This window comes from Ascaphus truei, chromosome 15, assembly GCF_040206685.1.
Source record: "Ascaphus truei isolate aAscTru1 chromosome 15, aAscTru1.hap1, whole genome shotgun sequence".
Classification (NCBI taxonomy): Eukaryota; Metazoa; Chordata; class Amphibia; order Anura; family Ascaphidae; genus Ascaphus; species Ascaphus truei.
The window spans coordinates 21,881,822-21,901,013 of record NC_134497.1 but is presented as its reverse complement, the minus strand read 5'-3'; the positions used below and the strand labels follow the sequence as shown (position 1 = coordinate 21,901,013).

General features: G+C 48.0%; 1 protein-coding gene across 6 annotated transcripts in view; it reads right to left on the bottom strand.

Moving 5' to 3' along the window:
- Positions 1–19,192, bottom strand: part of RALGAPB (Ral GTPase activating protein non-catalytic subunit beta) — a 67,986-nt gene that overhangs the window by 26,110 nt on the left and 22,684 nt on the right. For 2 of the 6 annotated variants that reach the window (XM_075571923.1, XM_075571924.1), the window contains exons 7-14: positions 18,859–19,037; positions 16,044–16,091; positions 12,584–12,732; positions 11,469–11,685; positions 7,811–7,846; positions 2,929–3,130; positions 1,341–1,508; positions 123–237 (exon numbers count right to left, since the gene is read on the bottom strand). In XM_075571923.1, the coding sequence (XP_075428038.1) occupies positions 123–237; positions 1,341–1,508; positions 2,929–3,130; positions 7,811–7,846; positions 11,469–11,685; positions 12,584–12,732; positions 16,044–16,091; positions 18,859–19,037 (1,114 nt within the window). The remainder of the gene's footprint in view (positions 1–122; positions 238–1,340; positions 1,509–2,928; positions 3,131–7,810; positions 7,847–11,468; positions 11,686–12,583; positions 12,733–16,043; positions 16,092–18,858; positions 19,038–19,192) is intronic. The other 4 variants (XM_075571927.1, XM_075571928.1, XM_075571925.1 and 1 more) reach the window with 3 other exon arrangements.

Here is a 19,192-nt window from a genome sequence, read left to right as displayed (position 1 = left end):
CGGTGAAAAAGTGAATTTACATCATTCCAACAAACAGCCCCAAAACCAGGTGGAGGTACGAGCCGTTACAGGAGCGAAAGCACCAGGCACCGAGTGGAGAAAGAAGCTGGACGTGCGGTTACCTCGGACTTAACCGTGCCGAAATGGTGCGGCAGGGGCAGTAATGACAGCAAGATGTGGATGGACGATCGCCTGAGCTCGGTGGGGTTTACGTAGCTTTTAAACTTCGAGAGCTCTCTAGAAAACATGGGGGAGAAAAAGGACAGGTTTTTAGGTGGCTATGGAGGCAACCACTTGTAGCCAGCAACCTCGCCCCTGCCCCACAAAACACACAACTTAGAGAAGCTCCTCTACTCTTACACCAACCCCCCCCCCCAATTATTTTTTCTGGATCCGCCAGAGCCAAACCCCACCATTGTCAGCTCCAGGAACTCCCCTGTTCACTACATACATACTAGTGAATTTAAGTTTAAATCTCCATCCAGGGGAAACAAAATGGCTGCCAAATCCAAGGCCAACCAGAAGCTGCAACGTCATAGGTTGTACAGCTACTGTACAACCTATGACGTTGCAGCTGCCTTCTGGGGGATTCAGCAAAAAGAAATGAAATGGCCTTTTAAAATCGCTTTAAATACCAGTAAGTAATACCGGAAACTTCCCCAGTATCGGAGCTGAAAATAGTACGGTTCAACGCTGGACCCATGGGGTTAGTGAGGGTGGAAAGGTCCTCTAACCACCATAGTGCCCATATGATGTGCCAGATAGGCCACGTGATTTAGCCCGGGTTTCAGGGGCGATTAACTCACTTGAAAACAGAAGTGGGGCCCCCTTCTGTCGCCCGAGTCCTGGTCGCGTGATCTCTCCTGGAGCGATCACGACGCGGAAGTGCCGGGGTCACCACGCCAAAAAAACGTTTATAAAGGTCATCGGACTTAAAGGTACAATCTCACAGAGCCACCCAGAAAGCAAGCTTCTGTAGAGAACTTAACAGTCTTCCTGCCTTTCCTAAACAAATCTAACCATGCTACTAGCAAAGATTGGTCTGCTTTCCGCTATTCGAACATTAAGTACCAATGGCTCTTCTTAGGGGCCACTGAATGAAGGAAGTGTTTTTTCCCCTAATCCCCTCCCCTTCATCAGAGAGCCAATAAATAGAATGAGGGGGGGGGGGTTCCTGTGCAAACTCTTGTTGAACAGTGTGACATCACCCAGAGGGGAGCAGCAAGAGGAAATCGCACCTCTCCAAGTCTCCGTGTTTATAAACCGACACAGAAAGGCCCCAGTCACCCGGGTGTGACCCAGTAGTACACTTTGTGGAATTGCCCAGGGAAGGGTTTTACCTGTCTGGCAAAATGGTTTCGAGTGCCGAGATGAAGTAAGGGGCCACCACGTTAATGCCCTTCAGGTCGCAGCAGAAGAGAGGAGGGGAGTTCAGGATGATACTGGCCAGCACGGGGTGGCAGATACAGTCTCCGATCTGCAAACCTTGGACTAGCACCATGTAAAACCTGTGGGGGGAGAGGCAGGCAAATAAGCTGGGGAGGGGGGATAGGGAACGGACGGGCCACACAGAGAGAGAACTGGAGGAGAGGTGCAGCTTTATTAATAGAAAGCGGTGAGGAAGAAAGTACAAGGTGTGAGGGGTAGAGATAAGAGGGGGGAGGGGGTGGGGGGGAACCACGTGCCACGGTGCTGCATGGGGCCACCGCATTCTGTATTCACTGCGTAAAACCAAATTATTGGTTTCCCAAAAATCTTAAAGGCGCAATCCAGCCAATATTCAGGGGGGGGGGGGGGGGGGGAGTATATCATATACCCCCTGACGAAGTCTTAAGGACGAAACGCGTAGGGTGTGTTTCGGATCATTGGAACCAACAAAATTGTATTTTATGTACATTTGTGCACTTTCACAAGCTTGCTATTATCGGACTTTATGCAGAGCAATTTGCATGTATACATTGTATCCTGCGGATGCAGGGAGAGGAGACAAGAGACTATCCAAGAGCTCCCGTTACCTAAGTACTCCCGCCGACGTCAAAACTCTCGCGAGATTGGAGCGAGGAAATATTCGGTACACAGAGGCTACGCAGCTACCGACACCTGCAGTACACGGTGGAGCCCCAGGACGGTACCCTGCTTTTCCTGTCACCGCTGGCGATTGAGTTATACTCATACATGCTTATGTTCCTGTCACGTTTGTGAGTGCGCAATTTTTACCTTTCCAGTCCCACATAAGTTTTCTGATATACTACACCATGAGTGCGCCCGTTTTCTTGTTTTTTTACATACATACATACATACAGGTAAAAAAGCAGCAAGCACTCAAATGTAGATATCCAGAGAGGCCTGGTGCTAGTCCCATAAATAATGTAAAGAGTACGTTACCATCCAGCAGGGCAGCAGAACAGCAAAGAGACAGCACTCAGAGGTAAGTCAGCAAAATAATGTATTGAAACTGTTTCAATACATTATTTTGCTGACTTACCTCTGAGTGCTGTCTCACTTTGCTGTTCTGCTGCTCTGCTGGATGGTAACGTGTGTGTGTGTGTGTGTGTGTGTGTGTGTGTGTGTGTGTGTGTGTGTGTATATATATATATATATATATATTTTTTTTTTAAAGATGCTTGGATTGCCTCTTTAAAACAAGATACGTTTTCCCTAGCTTTCATGTAACATACCAATTGGTTAATGGCACCTGTCACTCTTACCTCGGCTGTGTTTTTGTACCTATGCCCTCCTTTTTTTGGAACTTCCCAGTATCCATACATCCCTCCCATCCCTCAACCCAGCAAGCCCCCCAGGTAGGGAAACCCTACTCTAGGAGGTGGCATGTTGAAGAACAGTCAAGGTGGATCGGGAGTTCCTGGGATGGGGGATCCATGGTAGGTACGTAGCAGGTAGGAGAAAGCTTTGGCCACACACGGATACCTGGAGAGGTATGCAGACAGTATCTCCTCCCCAGTCTTCTTGCTGCAGAATATCCTACACAAGGTCCCGCAGGCCTCTGCCCGTCCCGCCTCATAATTCTCTGGCAATTCGTTGGCGTCAAACATGGAGCTGGAAACCATGGTATCGGTGGACATCTGGGAGCCCTTCCGGCGAAACTCCACGGCGGATTGCGTTGCCAACGCTGCGGAGAGGGAGAAGATAGCAGTTGATCGGACGTTACTCCTGCAAAGTAACGGGCTCCGGCTCATGGGAAGCATGGACACACAGATTTGGCGTTGCCAGTTGGACGATGTTAGGGGGCTTGGGTGAGGAGGGGGCGATTGGCCAAGTCACTTTAGGGCAGGGGTAGCCAACTACAGTCCTACAGGGCCACCAACAGCTCAGGATTTAAGGATATCCCCGCCTCCTGCACAGGTGGCCAAGTCGTTCACTGACCCACTTATGCTGGAGCAGAGATATCCTTAAAGCCTGACTTGTTGGTGGCCCCTGAGGACTGGAGTTGGCCACTCCTGCTGTAGGATCACTAACTGTTTCCATCACTCATTAACCATCCAGACCAGTGATCCCCAACCTTATTGCCATGAAATCACAACATGGCCGATATTTTAAAAGCTGCAGCCCCACCTAGGACCAAAATGGCAGAGACGTTTGACAACTTAAATCCATTTCATACAGTATATATATATAAAAATAAATCGGATAACCAAAGTATTTTATAATAATATAATTTCCATATAATCATTTTTAAAGATGGTTAAGCTGAAACTTGGGAGATCTTTGAAGGACTTCTGGTGATGTGTGTGTGAAGTCACAGTGTGTTGAGCAGAGAAAATGGACCTCTTCTCTCTTACTTCTCACCCATTAGGTATGCGATGGGTTAAGGGGGGGAGGGGACTGAGTGTGTCAATTTCAGGACCCCTGCTGAATGAAAGGCTTCATCTTTACAGTTCCAGGGGTTCCCCGGCACATTCGATATTAGAGCCATCACGACGTGCCTGACATTCGGATGCCGGAGACACAAGTGAACGTAGCTCCACTTCAGGTGGGATTGGAAGGGCCGCCCGATCTAACCCTACAAAATGAGCCATCATTTGCCAGCCTACTCATAAGACCACGGTAAAGTTTCATTGCCAAATAAATCACTAAAGTCAAATGTTTGTGATACATTAAAGTAATAATAATAATAACAATAATAATAGCGTGTTCTTGTATAGCGCTGCTAGTTTTACATAGCGCTTTAGAGACATTTTGCAGTCCCTGCCCCGTAGAGTTTACAATCTATGTTTTGATGCCTGAGGCACAGGGAGATAAAGTGACTTGCCCAAGGTCACAAGGAGCCGACACTGGGAATTGAACCAGACTCCGCTGCTTCATACTCGGTGCCAGTCAGTGTCTTTACTCACTGAGCCGCTCCTTCTCCTGCTTCATACTCGGTGCCAGTCAGTGTCTTTACTCACTGAGCCGCTCCTTCGCCCATTAAGGAAAACCTTATTATTGAAATGGGTTTGGTGTTTAATTTTAGCCAATTGACTTAAAGGGGAAATCCGTACAAGGACTAAATAGTAGCTAATGCCAGCGACGTGTTTAAGGGGTCACGTCTGGGTAGTTGATGACTTCCTTGCCCAAATCAGTCACCTAGAAGTATTTTTTACACTAGTTTGTAATCCGTGGTGAGCAGGGATTTGGGAGGGGCTTGACGCTTTCTTCTGTCCGATGTCCCCCAGCAAGTCCAGACACCACCCCCCTCACTCCCTCCCCTCGTCTTTGTGGGCTCTCTCATAAGAGCCGGGAGATTTAGGGGCCCCAAAGAAATTGAGCTTGTAATTCATTTCCCCCTCAACATAGGAAAATCAGTCAAATCTCTGCTATTGGCATGGTTAGATTTGTTTCGGCAAGCCATAACACAGCGTTAAACCCTTTAAGAACGGTTATCATCTGGGCGGCTATGTGGGATTGCACTTTCAATGAGATAAATGACTTCTCTACCAGTGGTGTTTATATGGTGATGGGCGCTCTGTAAATGCAGCATTGCACGACTATAGATGTTACAGAGCGTGGCGTGACATTCTCCCACGTAAGCCGACTTTACAGAACTTTGTGTGCGTACAGCGCGGGAAAAGAAAGGGCTTTTAGAATAATAATAATAACAATAAGGAGGTGCTATTCCGCAAGACCCGTTGTTTTTGGCGCTGGAAGGCGCCGTGCGGTCTGTTCAGGTGGACAGGACAGTCTTGCATGGTTTGCTCATGTGATACACACTTAATGAGTGCTGCGAAATATGACATTCTCACACAGTTTAACGAATTGCAATTAAAGCAACAAGGTGGGCTAACGAGAAGAATTATTACAGCCAATGTTTACGTTTTGAAGATGATGCATTTATAGTGTGCACCCACAAATACACCTCTTTACGTCGCCCTGATTTCAAGCTTTCGAGAAGACTGAGGTGAGTTAAGGGACCAAGAACGTGCAGTATACATGTGTGACATGGGCTAAACACGCTATAGGTGCAGTCCTTCCCCAAATGGCGAACAGGGGAGACTCATGGAAGTCTAGAGAAAGGCGTCTACTTTTAGCAGCCCATAAAGAACTTGAATAAAGGGCTAATAGAGAAGCATGCAGTTAGTGGACCCGTGCCTGGTTAGAGAGCTCTACCTATAGCATGTCCATGTTCCACTTCCCAATCATGCAGGGAGGTGTATCCACTGGTGCTACACAAATGGCATACAACCCCTGGCTTCTAAGGCCTCGGTCCCGCTGCGCTCGTTGGCGCGGGCGGCAATGTCGCGAGTTCCCCACCAGCAGGGGAATCCTCGCGAGCCGGTCCCGGTCCCCACTGGCGGCACAGCTGACTACACGCTGTCGCGCGTCAGCCGCTGGAGACACCAGAGAATGGTGTTTTCTAGCTTTGACGCGTGACGTGTGTGGCTGTGAGCCAATGGGGAGGGGAGGCTTCGGGAGCAGGAGAGGCTTCGGGGAGCGGTGAGTGAAAGCAGGTGAGTGCCTTTCTCTGTGTGTGTGTCTGAGTGCGTGCCTGTCTGTGTGTGTATGTGTCTGAGTGCGTGAGTGCCTGTCTGTGTGTGTGTGTGCCCGAGTGCCTGCCTCTGTCTGTGTGTGTGTGTGTGTATGAGTGCGTGAGTGCCTGCCTGTGTGTGCGCGCGCGCGTGTGTGTGTGTCTGAGTGCGTGAGTGCCTGCCTGTGTGTGCGCGCGTGTGTGTGTATGAGTGCGTGAGTGCCTGCCTGTGTGTGTGTGCGCGTGTATGAATGAGTGCCTGCGTGTGTGTGTTTAAACTTACCTTCCAGCTCCAGCCCGAGTCCGTGGAGGGAGGGGGGGGAGAGTAGCGGGTCCCTCCGCTCAAGCCACGCCCCCCCTCCCTGTCAAACCGCCCACCTCCCGATCAAACCTCCCACCTCCCGCCCACCTCCCGCTCCGGCTCCCGCTTCCTACAGACCGCAGATCGCGGTCTGTGTATCTCAGCGCACCGCCTGTCAGCAGCGCAGGTGCGCTGACTCTGGGAGCGGGGCCTTAGCCTAAGCCTCCAGCTGCTATGTGGGAGAGACCAAGAAAACCAGCATGCGTGGCCATTGAGAAGATTTTGAAGGGTTGGGTTCCAGTAATTCTCAAACCGGAATGAAAAGAAAAGGGAAAAGGTGTCAGGAAGGGGGGTACACTACCCGATAAATAGACACACACACACACACACACACAACCTGCTATAAAGCTTTAGACCCCATTGCACCCCTAGCTTCCCTCATAGGTACCCCATGCACGGTTGAAATCCCACAGAACGTCAATCAAATGGAGCTATTTCAGTGTGAGGCTTCTCTGTAAAGAATAAAACACAGTTTAACGGTGTCGTGTTTTTTCTTTTACGTGGATGGGAAGCAGGGGGTCCCCAGAGATGGACACTTCTCATTGGCCCACGTGACTCTGGCTATTTCAAATAACCAGAAAGTGCCGGCAGGCAGCCAGAACCAGGGGGTCCCCGGAACTGAAATGGACACGATTCCGCACCGCGGCTTCCCATCCAAAGACAAATATGAGAAGGGAAAACCTAAACAAAAAACGGTGTGTGGAAGTACGCTGCCCAAACCTTTCCGAAAACAAACATGGATGTCTTTATGATGCCAATAAGAGTGGTCCTTACACTAACACACACACACACACACACACACACACACACACACACACACACACACACACACACACACACACACACACACACACACACACACACACACACACACACACACACACACACACACACACACACACACACGGAAAAGCGTTCTTTTTACTAGGTCGCCACATGAAACGTTGGGAACCCCTGGTCGCACGGCTAAGCCGGTTAGCGCCGACACCTCTATAAAAGGCCAGGATCGAAAACGAGTGCAAAATCTGTGTGCATTTTTCCCATGAGCCTTTGCCGCTTCTGATGCAGCCACCAGCAATAAGGAACAACTAATAAAATATCAATGTAAAAAAATTAAATAATTAAAAACCATGCACAAATATCAAACAGTACATCCAGATACAACAGAAAGAAATCAATGAGTGACAAATGAAAACAAACATGTTAGTGCAAAAGTCCTTGATATGAAATAAAATGGGGAAGATTGAACCAGATTAGTTTGATAATGTACCTACAATCGTTCCCATTCGGACACAGAAACGCCCAGAAGAAATGAACGGTTTCTTCCCCATAAAATGCAACATAAAACAAAAATAAAAAGCAACAAGACCATAAAGGATGTTAGGAAGGAACGGAAAACACAAATGCACGTGGTTACGGGGAAATGGGCGATATAAAAAGGAACAGGACGGCAAAAATCGAGGCGAAAGCTACAGGTTCCTACTTACAAGATTTATAAGAAAGAAGAATTTGGATAAAAGATGCTGCAAGATAACAGAAATAAAATGGAAAGAAATCAAAGGACAGAAGTTGTTACAAAAAGTACTTTAAATATGGTGAGAATTTCACATAAAGAGAAGAAGCCTTTCTTTTTAGTGTTTTTTTTTATAAAGAAAATAATTAGATGGAGATGTGTGTAACGTAAGTGTGAGTTTGAGAGGCAGCCGCGCACAACAATGACTAAATCATTACACACAGGGCGAGGAGCGGTCTCAGTTATGGGGTTTATTTGGTCCAATGAAGTGTATTTAACCATTCCCAGCTCGTTTACACGTGGAGTGCGGTGGAACAATACCCAGCACGTTTGTGCACTAGGACAGGGCCCTTCCATTTCTGGGCACTGGGGAGAGCTCCATTTAAACCTCCCCGACACGTAATGTTTCAAACGCTTCTATCTCCTTCATGGAGTATTAGATGGAAAAACACTTCTGGCTCTTTTGCTTGCAAGGGGTTTGCAATCCAGGCCATTTGGGAAATGAGTGAGAGCGCTGCACTAGAATGAACTTATTTATCTGGAGACCTATAGAGAAAGAAAGACAGACAGAGCTGGATTCTAGCAGGCCAGAGAAGCAGCAGCCTCGCTGCTATTTTCCCAGTGCTGCCAATGAGACGATTATATCCCGTGCGGTGTTGAAAATAATAGTGTCCTGGGTGTGGCTAATAGGGGCAACTAAAGCAGGGGTGCTCACCTCCAGCCCCCAGGACCACCCCAAACGGGTCAGGTTTTGAGGACATCCCTGCTTCAGCAGATGGCTCAACCTGTGCTGAAGCAGGGATGTCCTCAAAACCTGACCTGTTGGGGCTTTTTGAGGACCGGAGTTGAGCATCTCTGACCTAAATATGATCGAAGGGATTGTATGGTTATGAAAGAAAGAGGGCGTGTGGTGAGGTGTGACAGGAGAACGGAGTGTGTGTGCGTGCGCGCGCGCGCGCACGCACACACACACACACACACACACACACACACACACACACACACACACACACTAGCGTTTAACCCTCCGATTGCAGAGGGCCTTGCACTGCTCTGGCAGTGAAAGGGTTATACCCTTGCGATATTCTTGGCTTCTCCTGTCCATCTGCACGCAGCTGGGCCCCTCAACATGTCGCGCTTCGAGGTCACAAATATACTTTGGGCCCGGAAAGATAAATGAAGTTTGTGCATCGCTACCACACAGGAAGGACACAACATTCTGGTGCCGGGACCCAGCTGCTAAACACATGGACAGAAAACGTGCTTCACAGGTTTGTTTGCTGCCAGTGGATTGATTTCCTAAAGCAGAGAAGGGGCCAACTCTAGTCCTCAAGGGCCATCAACAGGACAGGTGTTAAGGATCTCTCTGCTTTAGCACAGGTGGTGCAGTCGTTGAGGGAGCCACTGAATAAGACTCCCGTGCTGAAGCTGGGATATCCTAAAAACCTGACCTGTTGGTAGCTCTTGAGGACTGGAGTTGGCCAGCCCTGAATAAAGGCTTCTCACACTGCATCGCTGCAGACCGCTTATTGCTCCGGAGTACACTTCTCCATATCATGGTAAGCAAGACCAACACACTAAAGTTGCATTGTGCGTTTCTGACAGTGAGCGAAAAGCAGCAAATTAAAGGGGAGATCTTACATCTACGACTCCCCCAACCCCAGAGAATGCGAGGAATACCATATAATGGGAGAAATCCGCATCGCCATGGTTACCCTGTTCAATCTGAGGAATAGATTGCAGACACACAGTCTGGTACCATCTAAACTTGCCTGTACTAGTCGCGCTTCTCTACTTCTCCCCCACTTCCTGCTCCTATTCTACGGATTTGCAGTCACACGGAGGCCTGGGCTGCCAGAGTTATACGTCTCATCTTCCTGCTCTCTCATTTACAGCTTCCTCCTCTTCAAACTGCCAGCAGCTTTGCACTACGGTCTCTTTCATATGGTCCTTAGGACAACACTTGCACACCAGGGGTAGCCACCAACAGGTCAGGTTTTCAGGATATCCCTGCTTCAGCACAGGTGGCTCAGTCGAAGACACTATCTCAAATGTGCCTTGATGTGACTCTTGGGACACCCTGCTAATTTTAAATACTAGTGCAGCTTTTCCCACTGAAGCTCACTTGTAAGTGAAGGTAGTGGCCATGAATATAGGACAGGTGCTATACATCCTTGCAGAATGCTGAACGTATTTCCCCTGCATCAACATTATCTCCAGAAGCAGGGGGTCCTCGGCGAGGAGACCGCCTGCGTCACACCTGGGTAAAACGTTGGATTACCGCTTTAAAAACGGCTCTCACAGCTCAGCCTAGGGCCGGGGAAGATGTTGAATTAGTGGATCTGCTCCACATTTCACTATTGCGACAAACATTTCCCATGCAGGTAAAAAAAAAAAACCTTTGCGTATTTGAGCTAGTGAACGCGCAACGCCCCTCGCTGCAAATCTCGTCTCCTCAAGGCAACGTCTTGCCATGTTACAGCCCCAAACTGCACCCATGACCAATATTAACCAGTGGCAGCGGTGTTTAAGGAGTTAAATCTAGGCGTAAGTAGGGTATCCACGTTTTGTATCCAATGTCTTACGGATGTGCGCAAAGTTTTACCCCTCTCCCAGCGCTCCACACCTTCCCTCTGCCACCGTCAGCCAAACAGCTGAAGAGTGGACGACAACTTTATAATAACAGCACACTAAATAAATAAACAGTATACATGTAAAGTAAAATGTTCCCCGTAAGGGTGACTGAATCTACAATAGTAACAAGTTGTTTAACATTTGAAATAACTACCCCATATCCCACAAGGATCGACAAACTGCAATGCTAGTACCAAAAGGCCTAATAGTTCCCTTGCTAGTAACTATTCATGAGCATCTTAGGAAAAAAAGAGCACTAGAAGATTTTTGGGGCCCGTTATCACTGTGCATTGGTGACTGTGCGCGTACGCTTGTGTTAGAAAGTGTGGTGGATGTGCGGGGTGACGTGATCCAGGCATTCGCACGCTCTTCTAAATCTAGAAGCTGTTTAATAACGAGATCAACATTTCGGTGCCCACCTAGGACCTGTATCAAGACAAATACTTTGATAAAGGATGAGGCGGGGACTGAAACATTGATCTTTACTCTGCTGAATAAACCTATTATTGTATTGTATGTCTTTATTTATATAGCGCCAAAAATGTACATAGCGCTTCACATTAGTAATACATACCATATAAATAACAAATAATATAAATAACAGGTCATGGGAATAAGTGCTTCAGACATAAAATTAACATTAAGGAAGAGGAGTCCCTGCTCCGAGAAGCTTTTAGAGGTTTTAGCCCTGCGAATACCCGTTTCCCCAAAAGTGCCCCCTCGCATAGCTTTCTCGTCTTTAGGAGGAGCTCACCTATCCGTACATATGAACAAGCCGGGAATAACGAAAAACGTCTGGTATGTCATTGGCGTAAATATAGCTGGGATTGGTTAAACATTATTTCATGACCGCAAGTAAAATGATTAAATGGCTATATATATATATATATATATGTATATATCCCCACCACCTCCCCGTTCATTCGCAATAATAATCTTGCAGGTAGGAAATATGGGAATGATGGACGGCTCTCCTGGACTCGGCGACTGGCACTTACCCGTCATGCTGCTGTCCCGGCTCACGCCGTTCTGCAGCTTGCAATGGACCAACGCCGCGTCAAACAGCCACGAGCCGAACAGGTTCAAGATGCTGTTGACTTTGGGCCGTGTGGGGGCCGGCAGGGGGCGCGGCTCGGAGCAGGTTTGGTTTGGGCTGGAGAGCGGGGAGGTGGAAGGCGCCTGCTGCTGAACCTTTGTGCTGTGGGTTGTGCTAACCTATAGAACAATTAACATGGGAGATAGTCAATGGGTGCATATGGATCTTGATGCATACCAACATCTCCACACAAGTCGAGAAGCTGAGAAAAACGGAAACGCCCGGGCATATAAACAGTGGTTTTCCATTGTCAATCTTCGCTCGCGTCATGCTATTATTGGATAAAAAGTTCTAGTACCCATATTGGTTCACGAGAAGCGTAGACCCATTGTAGGATGTGATACGTTTCAGGGAACCAAGACGTTCTGTACACAATAATTCCATCTCTGCAAATGACTCATAACAAAAAGCATCACAATATACACTGGACTTATTGGCTAAAAATATACATTACACTAAAAGAATTGGATTACTACAACTAAGCTACTGTAGATGGATGTTTTCATACACTCACACATGATACAGGTGGTTATGCTCAGGATTGTTGGAGGAGAACCTTGGGAATGTCGCCCAGCGCGGGAGCGGGAGCCATGCGCGGTTTGTACAGCAATAGATCTTGTCGCAAACCCGAAATTATTTCCAGGTATTGCTTTCATTTATTCTTCACTGGTACTAAAATTGGCTTTTAGTGGTTGTCTTATGCTGGGCCTTTCTTTCTTTTTTTTTTTTTTAATTCAATTCTTCATTGATCACATTTGCATTCAGACTCGTACACAAACACACAAGCTGGATTCCCCCTTTGTGGATTGTTTCAGTCCATTTTCACTCAGCCGGTTGTCAGAGCTCATGGTTCTGTTCCTCTTTGGTAACAGCCAAATACCCGATTGATACACCAGTTGCTTTTGTAGAGAGTATAGAAAAGCCACACGCTATCGTGAAGTGCTCGCCAAAAGGCTTCCGGGTATACTATGATCAGATAATCAGTAAAGCAATAAGGGGCGAGGCATTCGGACTTACCACACTGGGTTTCATGGTGGTCTTGTTCACGGTGACTGCGCGGTGCCTGCGGCTGTGTGGAGGGGTGGTGTTGGTGGCTGTATTCTGGGGCATGTTTAGCCTGTTGACCGGAGTGGGAGGAGCGCTGTCGGACCTGGGACGCGAGATACCTGGTGGGAGACAGAGAAGTCACCTGGGGCCCCCTTCTCTATATCCTACAGGACCAGACATTGGTCTAGAGAAGTTCTGGTTAGTGTAAGATTGGAACGCTCCCAGATTCCCTTTGCTGACTGATTTTTTTAGATACCCCTGATCGCCCATTTATTCTGCTTTGTGTACACCAATTGTGAGCATCACTGTGTTTCCATCAGCAAGCTCAGTGCAGGTTTCCGTGGCACCGTGCGACGCTCCACATGCAGAGATGAAGTGCATTTCCAACCACATTTTACAAGGGCGAGATGCTTACTGCTACCGCTTTCCAACAGCATCTAACCCAGGGGCGGCCAACTCCAGTCCGCAAGGGCCACCAACAGGTCAGGGTTTCAGGATATGCCGGCTTCAGCACTCAGATTGAGCCACCTGTGCTGAAGCAGGGACGAATTGAGCCACCTCTGCCGAGGCTGGGTCTGATTGAGCCGATATCCTGAAAACCTGACCTGTTAGCCCTTGGACTGGAGTTGGCCGCCCCCTGATTTAGGGTCTCAATCTGTACAGTGCGAAGCTGCCGTTCAGGCCGTCGTCGGACGAAACATTCCTATTCAAGTCAATGGTGAATTTCGACCAAAAAGGTGCCGGCCAATGACACCACACGGTGTATAATTACTGGCTGTGTGTCACTGTCCTCACCCATTGTATTCCTATTAGTTACATCCGTCAGTGAAACATCATTCAGCAACAACAAAATAATATGTGAAGTGTTTTTGGGGGCCTTTCAAATATGGCTTCCACTGGAAATTTTGTACATAAACACCTTGTGTCTCAGCCAAGACAACTTGCGGAACACATGTTCTTCCATTTAGAGATGATCCCCTAATCTGTAATTTATCCTCTGGGATTGGCTGTAGTGCTTTATTTAAGTGCAATGCATTTAGTACTAAATTTGAAAAGTTAAGACAGGAGGCAAACTATAAATACGATATGACAGGCAAGCTGATAAATGCCGGAGTCATCTCACTTTACTGCAACCTCTATAGAGGTTACCAATGAGGACTGAGGGTTTTTAACGGAGATTGCTCAAGCAGAATTCATTTTTACGGTCACATAAGTTATGGTGCGCAAAATAGTCACAAAAAGCCTCCACCACACAGCAAATAAAAACATCACTTGAGCACATTCACGTCTCAGACAAGTCTGCAGCCCGGTCTTTCCCCATTATCTCTTAGCGCAGGGGAGCGCAAACTTTTGGAGCAGCGCCTCACTGCCTGCTCCCCCTCACGCCACCTACCTTGGTTGGCGGCGTCAAATGACGCCACGGGGGTCATGTGACCCCATTGCCATGGAGACAGCCGTGACGTCACTCCGCATGACACCGCAGCGTCATTTGACGTTGCATTGCCATGGCGACGCGTCACAGCAACGCGTCGGAACCCCGGTAAGTTAAGTTGCCGAGGCCTAACGCGATCCCCCGGCATTTAATTTAAATGCCGCAGGGAAGAGCACGGGGCCTCTGCAACTGCCCATCCCACTTTGCGCACCGCTGTCTTGGCATACAATACTTCCACTGCAGCCTGGGAAATCCCAGAATCCCTAGCTGCTGTGGAAGCATTGCATGCTAAGGCCAGGTCTCCAGTGGCCGCTGCGGCGCGTGCACCACACACCACAGCCCTCTATGGGGCAGGCCCCCAGAGGCTGTGTGTGTGTGTGTGTGTGTGTGTGTGTGTGTGTGTGTGTGTGTGTGTGTAAAGCGCTGTGACATGTACGCTGGCAGGGAAGACAAGAATGTTGTCACGTGCTCGGCGGGCAGCCAATGGAAGGGCAGATATTCCCTGCCATGGCCGCACCCCCCGTCATGGCCACACACCCTCACATCCCATGTGAATGTGCTCAAGTGCTATTTTTATTTTTTACCTTCAACAATAAATGTACCAGTTACGCGACATGTACGTGGATAATCACCCCGTCATCGTTAAATCTGAGACACGTGTGTGTACATTGATTACAAATTTCACCATCACCAACCCCTCTGCAAGACAACCTACCCCTGAAGGACGATTCGAGTTTGTGTAATCTTTACGGGAACATGCTTCCAAATGACAGCTTTGGGAAATCATCTCCACACCGTTACAGCAAGAAGCAGGATTCTGTTTTCAGCAAATCGGTATAAATGCAAAGATTTGTGTCGGCAACAACCAACCAGGAGTTGGACTCCGGGTATTTAAGTCCCTGGAGGAAGCGCTCGAGGGGTTGAGAGGCTGGGGAATGCGGACGGGGCGGCTGTCGGTCTGTGTGGTATAACCATTTTATTCACAGAACCTTTACCCCTCTCTACAGGTCTGATCCTAAACTTGGAAACATTAAGGCCGGACAAGAACAGGGACGTGTTCAAGTGGACAACACCGTAGTGTGTGTGTGTGTGTGTGTGTGTGTCTCCCTAACTAGCCTCGAAAAGAGTAGTATATAATGGCTATTTCATGATATATTTGGGGCAGATTAAGCTTTCATGCATACAGCCATTAACAGCAATAAGAAATCTGCAATGCTAGACACTTTTTTAAATACTTTACATCGGAACCAGAAGGAGAATGAGAATCCAGGTCTCACCTCCAGGAGAGCCTCCGTTCCACTGCAATGTGACCCTTCTCTACTAGGACAGGGGCGCCAACTCCTGTCCTCAAGGGCAACCAGCAGGTCAGGTATTTGGGATATCCCTGCTTCAGCACAGGTGGCTCAGTCAAAGACGGAGCCACTGATTGACCCACCTGTTGCTGGCCCTTGAGCACTGGAGTTGGCCAATAACTGAGCCACCTGCGCTAAAGCAGGGATATCCCAAATACCTGACCTGCTGGTTGCCCTTGAGGACTGGAGTTGGCCACCCCTGTCCCAGGATGACCGGGGGGAGGGAGGGCGTGGGGGAGAGAATACCAATGAAGGCCCAGATCCAGAAAACGGTGTAAAGCCTCAGCTTTATTCCCCGTAAAACCGTGCGAAACCGTAGCACCGTGTTGTACACCTGGGCCTAAGAATGCAGATCTAGTTTTACTCTGGTTACTAACTGGCTTGCACAGTAATTGCAGTTTAGCCTATGTTTTGCGACTTCGGCCGCCTACGAAAGCCACGATGTTTAAGGTGCTGTGTATATGAAGTGTTTTGATTTATTTTACCTGCACAACACAATCTGACTTGAACACAAACAGAATACTGCAGCTTGGTGCATGTAATATCCCACACCGATGGTAAAGTAAGGAATCAGCGGATATTAATGCCCATTTGACCAGATTCTTTGTACCAAACAAAGTGCACGATAAGTAACAGTTTTGGATACCATATATGAGTAATCTTTCACCCCCAATGTTCTTATAGACTGCAACGCCTGGGGAAGAAAGATATTAGTTGGCTGCTGTATGTTTCACGCTGGCTAATCCCCCTTCATTGCCAGAGCGCTCTGCAATGGGCTGATCGCCTGACAGCGAAGGGGTTAACAGAGGTACAAAAAGCAGAATGCAGGTCTATTAAAAGACAACATACCTTAAAAGCAGGCTACACACTTTTATAAAGCATAGCCATACCAGGTCACAAATGTATGTGGTGTGTGCGTGTGTAGGGGGTGGGGATGGTGTAGGGCAGGCCTGCACAACTCCAGTCCTCGAGGGCCTGGTTTTCAGGATATCCCTACTTCAGCAAAACACACAGAACCCCTACAAGCTCATATTGAACCCCCAAAATAACCACAACATATATATGCGTATAAGTGTCAAAGAGGAGTGCTACTGAGCATGGCAATATATATTTAAAACCAGAGACAGAACAAGAAACACAGACAAGCTCAGTGCTACATCCTATGACACAAATACACGGTACAGCGATAGAGATATAGAACAGATATATAGCTATATATCTCTTTTGAATAAAATGGTCTTTTAGTTTAACTCTTTGGCCAAAGTGTTGTAAGCCCTTGAGCCCCTCCAAGGCAGACCACGTCTCAAGGGTCCCAACACTAATATAAATTCTTAATAACCTGTGCATTACCAGGAAGAATGATTTATAATAAATCTGTCAAAATTAGTTGCATAGTTAAAAGCTCACTCCATCTCACCTTCCACTCTCATGGGAACTTGAAGGCAGTTTGATTGCGACAAATCTAATACAGAGTGCTTTTCCTGGTATTATACAGGTTAATAAGAGCTTCAATCAGACTTAGAACTATGCAACTAATTTTGACAGATTTATTATAAATCATTCTTCCTGGTAATGCACAGGTTATTAAGAATTTATATGAGTTTTAGGACCCTTGAGACGTGGTCTGCCTTGGAGGGGCTCAAGGGCTTACAACACGTTGGCCAAAGAGTTAAACTAAAAGACCATTTTATTAAAAAGATATATAGATATATAGCACTGATCTCTGTCTGTGTTTCATGTTCTGTCTCTGGTTTTAAATATCCCTACTTCAGCACAGCTGGCTCAATTAGTGGCTGTGTCATACTTAGCCACTAATTGAGCCAGCTTGTGTTTGCGGCCCTCAAGGACTGGAGTTGTGCAGGCCTGGTGTAGGGGGTGGGGATGGTGTGTGGGGAGGGTGTGGTAGTGTGTGGGGAGGGGGTGGTGGTGTGTGGGGAGGGGGTGGCGGTGTGTGGGGATGGTGTGGTGGTGTGTGGGGAGGGGGTGGTGGTGTGTGGGGAGGGGGTGGCGGTGTGTGGGGAGGGGGTGGCGGTGTGTGGGGAGGGGGTGGTGGTGTGTGGGGAGGGGGTGGCGGTGTGTGGGGACGGGGTGGCGGTGTGTGGGGAGGGGGTGGTGGTGTGTGGGGAGGGGGGTTGGTGTGCGAGTGTGATGTGGGTATACACACACACACACACACACAATTCCTTCTCAGTAGCACGGATCAGCTCCCAGGGCCCCCTGGTTCACGACATGAAAGAGAAGGGTGCTTATCTGTGTGGATTGCTTCCTAAAGCAGTATTCTAGTTACATTGTCATATCACCCCCCTCACCCGTCATCCTGTGCAGAGGAATACTATGCTGCCTTGCCGATAATCAGACATTTGATAGAGGAGACCAGCCTGAACCACAAGTTAATTATCTCAAATCGTACAAACAATACGGAGATAGGTCCTGGACCACTTCCACATTTCAACCGAGTCCGAACAGGTAGAACTGCAAGAAAATCCCAAGAGTGTCCAAGTATTGACCTGCAGATATGCCAGTGGTTGGTGATCAATACAGGGTTCCCCAAGCCCCCCCCCCTCCCCCCAAGTCACTGTCAATCACAAAAGGAAAAAACAAAGAACAAAGAACAATTCCTGCGCTCCTACCAATTGGGCTAAAATACACTAGTGACGTGTTTACATTGAGAACCCAAGTCGGTGTGACAAAGGAGTCATTTGGTTGCATCTTTTGATGAACACATGATGATTCAAGCTGCCAACCTCGTCACGGTGACCTCCGTTTAGCAGGTACCTACACTGAATATGTAATTTCTTATTGTCCTATGGACTAAACTGTGTGAAATATGGGAAAAGGCCCAGAAGGGTTAAATAAACGAAGTATATGCTTATTTGTGATTTAGTGCCATTAAGGCCGAGGGGAGAGGGAAGACTGTGGTTTTTCAGATGAGGAAATATCTGCAGAACATCACAGCGCAGATTTGATACACAGACTCCGCATACTCACATTACAGCAGCAGTCCAGCCCCCGCTTCATACATTTTACTTGCTGTAACAGATCTCTTCTGGCCCTTTCCAGAGCTGTTTTTATTGTTAAAAGCGGATGTTTCGTTCGGGAGATAGAAGTGTTTGAAATATGAAGTGCCCGGGAGGTTAAAATGGAGGCTTCCCCAGAGCCCATAGCAGTCTAAAGGTTAACAGCGCAGAAGCTAGAGGTGAAGAAAACCCCCTTTTAACACTAGAAAACCTTACACCCCAACAATAAAAAGGGGGCGGGGGAAACAGGACCTGCTCAGGGGTCAAGACACCAACATGGAGAGGCAAACTCTTACAGAGCCCGGGTCTCTGTTCTCTAAACCAAATACACTCTACACTACTGTTACTTTATAGTAATGTACGGTTTTAGGGGCGTCACCCAACAAGAACTACTGCCGTTTCTAGGAGGCCGAGAGACAAACCGACTTCGGATCCCAGAATTACCTAGGAACGCGTCCACCAAGCAGCTGACCCCACGCATGGCCCGGAAGAAGATCTGAGGCAGTTGTTTGAGGCACAAGTACTGGTTCAGTTCTTGGGTCATCCCGCTCACGTTCAGAAACTGCTCTTGAAACTTGGGGGTCGTGCCGATGATGCTTGGGTTACTCAAGTCCACCGGGTTACTGCAACGGAGGGGACAGGCGTAAATGGAAGACACAAAGCAGGTATATACGGCAATACTCCCACAGGCCGACACACAACAACGATTACCCTCTTTGCTGTTATAAGGAGACGCTAAGCTGACACGGGTCACACACACACCATAGCAATCCTGCAA